Source organism: Chlorocebus sabaeus, chromosome 2 (genome assembly GCF_047675955.1).
Source record: "Chlorocebus sabaeus isolate Y175 chromosome 2, mChlSab1.0.hap1, whole genome shotgun sequence".
Classification (NCBI taxonomy): Eukaryota; Metazoa; Chordata; class Mammalia; order Primates; family Cercopithecidae; genus Chlorocebus; species Chlorocebus sabaeus.
In genome coordinates this window covers 41,336,694-41,345,947 of record NC_132905.1, presented here as the reverse complement: position 1 = coordinate 41,345,947, position 9,254 = coordinate 41,336,694, and the positions used below count along the sequence as shown (strand labels likewise).

Genomic DNA, 9,254 nt, shown 5'->3' with positions numbered 1-9,254 from the left:
CTGTACACACACACACACACACACACACACACACACACACACACACACACAATCAGTGACTCGGGACCTCCAAGGAAGCCCTTAGTCTACCATCTGCAGCCAGAGCTTTGAAGCTAGAGATCATAATGCCCATTCCGTGATGTAATAGTCAACTGCAATCTCGACTTGCAGCCATTGCCTGCATTTCTAACCTTTCACCAGCTTCCTTCCATGCCGAGGAGAAACTAGGACCAAGAACACAGTAATATGATCCCCAATTAGCATAAAATAAAAACAACCTAGTCATGTTTTCCATGGGGTTTTCCAACCTCAAACTAAAAGCACAAAACAGGGAGAAAGATATAAAAATATACACATGGGACTATAAATACATATATACTGTCTGTGTCTGCACAGCCAAGCACCCTGACCCAAATGAGTATCTGTCTCTAAGAAAAGCATGTAGCCTGTTGCAGAAATCTGAGAATTTTCTCCTTCCAAAGTGCAATGTAAGAACAGACTGGAAGAGAAGGTACCCCGATGACTTGGTTTGGAAGGGGTTAAGTCACCAGTCATCCTATTCTAGAGTGATTTATGATGATGTGTGGAGTTTCAAAACTTTCCCCCATCCCAAAGAACAGCCCTCTCCCTCCTCACTGAGTCCACTCCGAACGTGCTGAAATGGGAAGGAGGCGGTGTTTTGCTGATCTGTTAAATTCTTAGTGAAGTTTCCTTGATTTCCAGTGGCTGCTGTTGTTTGAGTTTGGTGTGGAGCAAAACTGAGGTAGTCCTAACATTTCTGGGACTGAATCTCCAGGCAAGAGAAAGAAGAAAAAGAAGAAGAAAAAGAGGAGAAAAAAGGTAGGGAGCAATAAAGGGAGGAGAGAAGCATAGGGAAAGAAAAAAGTCCTTTTTCGACATCACATTCCTGTGTTTTCCCTCAGCCTGGAAAACATATTAATCCCAGTGCTTTTACGCCCGGAAACAAAGAGACTAAGCCAGACTGTGGGGGAAAGGGAGATAAGAAGGATCCTGGAACTTTAAAGAGGGAAAGAGTGAGATTCAGAAATCGCCGGGACTGGACTTTAAGGGACGTCCTGTGTCGGCACAAGGGACTGGCACACACAGACACACAAGACCAAGGAGAAACTGCAGACAAATGGAGATACAAAGACTTATAAGGACAGCTCCTTTCACCTCATCCTACTTGTCCAGAAGGTAAAAAGACACAGCCAGAAAGAAAAGGAACCGGCTCAGCTCTCAGATCAGGACGGGCTGTGGATCTGTGGCGGTACTCTGAAAGCTGGAGCTACAGCACACCCCTTTTGTATTGCTCACCCTCGGAAAAGAGAGAGGGCTGGGAGGAAAACTGATTCATCTAGGAAACTGTCCTGGGAACCAAACTTCTGATTTCTTTTGCAACCCTCTGCATTCCATCTCTATGAGCCACCATGTAAGTGTGTAATCCTTTCTGTCTTTAGTGTGTTTATTTGTTTCTTTGTCGCTTATTTTGAAGGAATGAAATGTGAATGTTGTCATAATTAATATGCCAGTTTGCATTTTCTTTGGAGCATCCAGAGCCTTAGTTGAAACAGTGCAAGCATGCTGACTGGGGAACTGAATTGGATTTCCTGCTTAATGTAACTGTCTCTGTTAAACACTAACAAATTATAGGGGCTTGAAAGTAACAGAATCTCATACCATTTTCCATCTCCTGACCTCCCTCCTTCTTCTCTAACCACCCTTTTCCCCTCCCCTTGGCTGAGATGCAGAAAAAGAAAATGACCAGCTCTGTTTCCAGTTAAATAATTTTCTTCCTTTTTCTCCCCCTCCCCTTTGTCTTATGACCTCGGTGCATCGCAAAGTGGATTACACAATGACATGGAGAATGAGACCCCGTTTCACTATGCTGTTGGCCATGTGACTCGTGTGTGGATCAGAACCCCACCCCCACGCCACGATCAGAGACAGCCATGGAGGGCGGAAAGTGCCTTTGGTTTCTCCGGACCGCAGTAGGCCAGTTCGGTTTCTGAGGCACACTGGGAGGTCTCGTGGAATTGAGAGATCCACTCTGGAACAACCAAACCTTCAGCCTCTCCAGAGAAGGAGGAGTGTGCCCGTGTTGAGACTAGCTCGCGCAACGGAACCGCCAGCCCGCGTGGACGTCAATGGGGCCCCCATGAGACCTGAGCAAAGACCAGCGGCCAGGAGCTCTCCGCGTGAGATGATCAGAGATGAGGGGTCCTCAGCTCGGTCAAGAATGTTGCGTTTCCCTTCGGGATCCAGCTCTCCCAACATCCTTGCCAGCTTTGCAGGTAAGAACAGAGTGTGGGTCATCTCCGCCCCTCATGCCTCAGAAGGCTACTGCCGCCTCATGATGAGCCTGCTGAAGGACGATGTGTACTGTGAGCTGGCGGAGAGGCATATCCAACAGATTGTGCTCTTCCACCAGGCAGGCGAGGAAGGAGGCAAGGTGAGAAGGATCACCAGTGAGGGCCAGATCCTGGAGCAGTCCCTGGACCCCAGCCTCATCCCTAAGCTGATGAGCTTCCTGAAGCTGGAGAAGGGCAAGTTTGGCATGGTGCTGCTGAAGAAGACGCTGCAGGTGGAGGAGCGCTACCCATACCCCGTTAGGCTGGAAGCCATGTACGAGGTCATCGACCAAGGCCCCATCCGTAGGATCCAGAAGATCAGGCAGAAGGGCTTTGTCCAGAAATGTAAGGCAGCTGGTGTAGAGGGCCAGGTGGTGGAGGAGGGGAATGATGGTGGAGGTGGAGCAGGAAGGCCGAGCCTGGGCAGTGAGAAGAGGAAAGAGGATCCCAGGAGAGCACAAGTCCCACCAACCAGAGAGAGTCGGGTGAAGGTCCTGAGAAAACTGGCCGCCACTACACCAGCTTTGCCCCCACCTCCCTCAACCCCCAGGGCCACCACCCTTCCTCCTGCTCCAGCCACAACAGTTACTCGGTCCACGTCCCGGGTGGTAACAGTTGCTGCAAGACCTATGACCACTACTGCCTTTCCCACCACGCAGAGGCCCTGGACCCCCTCACCCTCCCACAGGCCTCCTACAACCACTGAGGTGACCACTGCCAGGAGACCCTCAGTTTCAGAGAATCTTTACCCTCCATCCCGGAAGGATCAGCATAGGGAGAGGCCACAGACAACCAGGAGACCCAGCAAGGCCACCGGCTTGGAGAGCTTCACAGATGCCCCTCCCACCACCATTTCAGAGCCCAGCACAAGGGCTGCTGGCCCAGGCCGTTTCCGGGACAACCGCATGGACAGGCGGGAACATGGCCATCAAGACCCAAATGTGGTGCCAGGTCCTCCCAAGCCAGCAAAGGAGAAACCTCCCAAAAAGAAGGCCCAGGACAAAATTCTTAGTAATGAGTACGAGGAGAAGTATGACCTCAGCCAGCCTACTGCCTCTCAGCTGGAGGAGGAGCTGCAGGTGGGGAATGTTCCCCTTAAAAAAGCAAAGGAGTCTAAAAAGCATGAAAAGCTTGAGAAACCCGAGAAGGAGAAGAAAAAAAAGATGAAGAATGAGAATGCAGACAAGTTACTTAAGGGTGAAAAGCAAATGAAGAAGTCTGAGAAAAAGAGCAAGCAAGAGAAAGAGAAGAGCAAGAAGAAAAAAGGAGGTAAAACAGAACAGGACGGCTATCAGAAACCCACCAACAAACACTTCACGCAGAGTCCCAAGAAGTCAGTGGCTGACCTGCTGGGGTCCTTTGAAGGCAAACGAAGGCTCCTTGTAAGTAGCCTTCTCCTTGGCGTTGTTCTATGGGCTGAGGCAGGGCATGTTAATGTCTGTCTTATTAGTTATATAAAAATCATATTGCTAGATGCCAGATTGTGGCTGAACCTGTACTGTGTCAAGAAGCTCAGAAGTCTGGCAAAAGAGGGCAGCAGGCCAATAGCTCCTTCTGGTTTAGTGCCCTACGAAGTTCTGCTCACACAACTCATGGCCCTGTGGCACAAAGTCAATGGCTGGGGGACCCTACACATGAGCCCAGGAGAACACCTGTAGTCAGCTTCTTCCAGACCTGTAGGGACCCTTCCCCCATTTCTACCACTCTCTTCCAAGGGATATTTCTGGACAGAGCTCCCTTTTACCAAGTCCCAAGGATGAAAAGAATGATGAAATTCCCAAAAGGAAGTGCATTGACTTCAGTCACATCTTATTAAAAGGGTTTCTGTCTGTCTGACTTAGGAACTAGAATCATGTCTATGGGACAATAGCAGAGGTCCCCTCTTTCCCTAATTAGGTCTATATCAACACTGGAGTGCTCAAAAAAAAGACAGCTTGGGTGGGGAGTGGGGATGACTGGGAGTAGGGAAGGGTCCCTGTTAGTGTGACCTTCATGGATCCTTTTAAAATGAACTATCAGAAATCTTCTCCCCTTAAAGCCTACCTCTCCCATCGCTGTCCAACTACTAGGAAGAGCCAAAGGGTGGAATGTGAGGAACAGAGGTAATTGCTTCAATTTCCACGACTCTAGAAATACACCTGAATTTGAAATCTAGATGTCAGTTTCTCCGGGGGCTCTGTAAAATGTGTATGCGTACATGCGTGTGCCTGTGCACCAGTGTGTGAAAAAGGAGACAAGCTGTCCCTACTTGCCCTTGGTCTGTGGTTCTGAGTGCCACTCGTGTTGAGTAAGTCACAGATGCATCTCAGCAACCCTCTCTTTTGGCCATCACTTGCCACCACCAAATGAGGGCTTTGGGCAGGAACGAGCCAAATAAAAGGGCAGATTTTATCAGTGATGTGCAAATGGCTCCTTCTCCTCTTCATGTCTTCTCTTTCCCTCTTACTGCCCCTCCAAAATTTCTACCCCTGGTTCTTAAGGCTAGCTTTTTACTCTAGGCTGTCAAGGAGGAAAAGGATATTGTTGCCATTAATTCTGGGTAAAAGATCAATAAATTGATGTTGGGTAGTGTGAGTCGGGAATGATTTTTTCAGATGCCTGGGTGAGAGAATCAACTCATGCCGTTGAGGGCAGCACCCATCCTCCTGAAGGCACAAGGTGACTGCACACCCCGCATTTCCCCCACCAAAAGAAACAGGCTCTCTTTTCTCAAGGCATTTCTTAGAGAATCTTTTAGGTTTTCCAAGCTAGCCTAAATGTTGGTTAATGATCTGGGCAGAGGAACTCTGGTGCCCATTTATCATATGTTGTTTCAGAAAGTTTAAATGTGCATTTGAAATATTACTCAGAGCAAAGTTCTTTGTGATGTTTATCACGAGTGGGACATATCGCAAATTCTCTTAGCTGCTTACATGGATAGTAGGTCTGTGTATTAGAGCAAAACCTAGCTCTGGTGGATTCTAAGGATTTATCTGTATGCCTCTGTGTGTTTTGTCATATATTTTCTGTATATTGGTGCAATATCTAACCAGAGCCTTAACGTGTCTATATAAACTTAGGTTATCAGGTGATAGGCCGCTTGGATATTCTCAGTGTACATATATTTAAATGGGAATGTTCCCATTAGAACAAAAAAGAAATCAGATTTCAGAGTAAAACTCTACCTGACACTTGAATGTCTGTTAGGGAGCCCCTGGGGGCAAACTGCTCTCTTTGGGGCATGGGAAAGCGTTAGTGGTTTGCTCCAATGCTCTCCTCCTGAGTATCTACAACTTTATCCAACCCATTAAAATACATCACCCAACTCTGTTCATTTAGCCAACAGGGCAGGCAAAATGTTCCTCATGGTCAGGTTTAAAAAAAGAAAATCACGGGTAAAATGTCAGGATTGTAATTGTGCACCCGTCTGGCAAATATTTCCCATTGCCGCCAGCTTGTGAGTCAAAAGAAAGGGGTTTTCATAGTGTATTCCTGATATTAGTCATACTTTTCATTTCTCCCTCCTTCTCCCCACTCCTTTAGTCGGGGATCTGAAAGCCCAGCTGGGCCATTCCTGCTTTTAATGGTATCCCTGCTTATAAATTTCTAGCAAATGAAACTCAAATGACAGCTTCTGCTGATGTCATGTGAGGCAAAACAGAAACCAGCTGGAATTGCGCCTGGCAGTGTTGGTTCTTTGGGCTAGTGAGAGAACCAGGTTTGTTATTAGAAAGAAAATACTAACAGAAGGCTTTTCAGACTTTTGATCCTATGTGCGCCCAGCTGATGATCATATCAGAAATGTGTCTTCTGAAGAGCTAATGATGTCTAAAGTAAGAATGGATTAGAAAAGACCAAATGAAATAAACATGATACCAAAGCAAAAGATGGAGAGAAAAGAAGTTTTCACCAGAGAGGAGACCAATGGGTGAAAAACATTGTTGGTGCGGTTTAGCCTTTTCCACTCACTTTTCCCATCAAACTTGGCTAATGTTACTCAGGAACCTCAGTGATTCAATTACTATTCATTAAGGCTTAGCACTCTCAAGCTATTTAAGTATGGCTGAGAACAGCTACCTCCAACTGGCCTTAACTTAACCCAGTAAACTCAAACTGAAAGCAGGTTTACATTCCATGAAATTTTGTGCAGGACTTTCAGCTCATCTTCTCAGCTTTTCAGTAACCTGGTACTTAACTACCATTTATTGTAAACCCTTAGTGCTTTGTCCTTATTTATACCATTCTTTAGATGTGGACATACCACATAACTGCTACTTAACAATTACAGAAACACTAACAGCAATGGTGTAGGTCCCAGGTGGATGGCTTCCTAGAGGCCTTCACAGGAGCTGCAGGTGGAGCCGGGTGTCCTATTTTTAGACTAGTGTTCACTCTTTCAAACCTCCTGCCTCTAAACCTGTTGATGAAGAAGGGCATATCCTGCAAGGTACTTTGCCAAGACTGTGTGGTTTAATTCTCGAAACAATCCCTCAATGAATGATTTATTAACCCCTTTCTACACATGAGAAAACAGAACCCAAGATATATAGCTAATATGTGGTGAAGTCAGAATTAGAACTCAGATCTGTTTGAGTTGAAAGCTCAAATTCAGGCCAATCTCCCTTTCTGATTTCTTTTGAATATGAACTTCCTGTGGGACATGCCATAAAGTGAAGGGGAAACTGAGGAATGATCTTGCCAGTTAATAAATATGAATTTAAAAAGTTAATACATATGAATACAAATAAATTTAAAAATTCATTTTCAACCTTGAGTCACCCAGATAAGTGGTAAAGGGATTGCTAAGCACAAATGTGGAGTTTCTGCCTTTAATACACAGCTAGTCCTCTGCACTCAATTCCCTGGCTTTCCAGACAGTCAGTCAAAAACAATAGATTGGATTCCAGTTAACCTAATCCTTCAGACTGCTTGGTGTCAGTTTGAGGTTGAAGATAGTGAGAGTATAGGTAAGCTTATCACCAAAGCATTGCGCTATGGGGAGTATAGCTGACAAGCCATCATTCTGCGCTCTGAGATCTATTCACTTGTCAATGAACAAGGGACCTCAAATGCTGAATTGAATGAATTCAAGTGCAAGTTTAAGAATTCTTTGAGGCTGGGCGCGGTGGCTCAAGCCTGTAATCCCAGCACTGTGGGAGGCCCAGGCGGGCGGATCACGAGGTCAGGAGATCGAGACCATCCTGGCTAACATGGTGAAACCCCGTCTCTACTAAAAATACAAAAAGAAATTAGCCGGGCGTGGTGGTGGGCTCCTGTAGCCCCAGCTACTCTGGAGGCTGAGGCAGGAGAATGGCGTGAACCCCAGTGGCGGAGCTTGCAGTGAGCCGAGATCGCGCCACTGCACTCCAGCCTGGGCGACTGAGCGAGACTCCGTCTCAAAAAAAAAAAAAAAAAAGAATTATTTGGTGACCGAATCTCCTGTAATTCAGGTGGGTTAGTATTTCCAACCTTACTTCAGACATCTATGTATTGGGGCAACAATCAACTTATTTGGTTTGATTTTGGGAAAGGATTTAAGGTTTCCTGCTGTACTAAGGCAGACTATTAGCTTGAAAGTTATTTTTCAGAATCCTGTAAAAACAAAACAAAACAAAACAAAACAAAAGACTCTAGTGTTTTGAACCTAACACAGTATTTTGAATAATCTGAGACTTAAAATACCTTCCCTCTAGCTTTTTTCCATTGCTGTTTGCTCTCTTTACTTATGCAAACAGGCTTCCTTATCCTCTGAGGCTCATTGAGCCAAGACACCAGTTGGAACAGAAGCATGAAAAAGAAATACAACACAGTTTTAAATTCATGATACATGCCCTGATTTATTGCCATCAAACTGGAAAGAGGCCAAGTGACAGAAAATAGTGTTTACTGAGGAGCTCTAAGCTGCTCTTTTTAGAAAGAGGGGACTGGAAATGGTTCCCATTTTAAACACTGTCTGAAATACTGCCAAACTAGAAAGTGAATGGGATGGAGATGTCAAAACGTAGGGAAAGAGTCCCTGAAATGGGTTCAGATGGTCAGTCTTCCCTAAAAGTTGCAAACTTGAGGAGCAGACTAAACGTAAGAGAGTGTTTTTACCAACTGGTAAGGTTGTAGCCTGCATCTAGACACTCACAACAACCAGGGGACCCCTTTGTTCCTGAGTCCCTCTCCTCTCCTCTGACTGGGGTGATCTATACAACCTGAGGAGTATTGGCCAGCATTTATGCCCCCACCATCTGCAGGACGGTAATAGAGTCTGAGGAACTTACATTCTGCCTGGGGAGATGTGACCGTTATATAGTAAATTAAGGAAATACTTAAATTCCAAGTGGGCGGGGCAGACAATAAGAGCAGTAATTAAAAGGAAGAAGTGATGGAAAAGACTTTTCTGTGTGCTAGAAAAGACTTTAAGGAGGATAGTACATTGAAAGAAAGAATCAGATTTAGAGAAGGGAGGGGGCAGGTTTCTGAGGTAGGAGGAGTGACACAGGCAAAGACAGAGGAGGGATTGTGGGTGAATTATTCAGAGGCAACATACCTGTGTGTGCTTGGGGAACACATATTTATTTATTAAGAATAAATCAACCTGTAATAAGTTCATGTTATGTACTTATAAAGATATACAGATATATTTACTTTTGCTCAGATCTCACAACTTGATGAGGTTGGCAGGAAAGTTTTGTCATTGTAACAATGACAATGCTGAGCTTCAGAAGTTTAAGTGGATTTATTCAGGCTACAAGCTAGCCGGGGGCCGAACTAGGACCGAAATGACAACCCCCTGACTTTGACTGCAGTTATTCTTTCTCTGTGCCTCTCTGCCCAAGATTCCTTTCGTTTCCTAATTTAGACTGGGTCTGGCTCTAGGGGGTAAAGAGGTCAGTTAAGGGAGGTATAGGAGGACATTAGCAAAAGAGAGCCTGG

General features: G+C 45.6%; 1 protein-coding gene across 1 annotated transcript in view; it reads left to right on the top strand.

Moving 5' to 3' along the window:
- Positions 1-461: 461 nt before the first annotated feature.
- LOC140709384 (coiled-coil domain-containing protein 80-like) overlaps positions 462-9,254 on the top strand; it is a 35,878-nt gene continuing 27,085 nt past the window's right edge. Inside the window, exons 1-2 of the mRNA XM_073008128.1 lie at positions 462-1,432; positions 1,845-3,733. Of these exons, the coding sequence (XP_072864229.1) occupies positions 2,159-3,733 (1,575 nt within the window). The 5' untranslated portion in view covers positions 462-1,432; positions 1,845-2,158. The remainder of the gene's footprint in view (positions 1,433-1,844; positions 3,734-9,254) is intronic.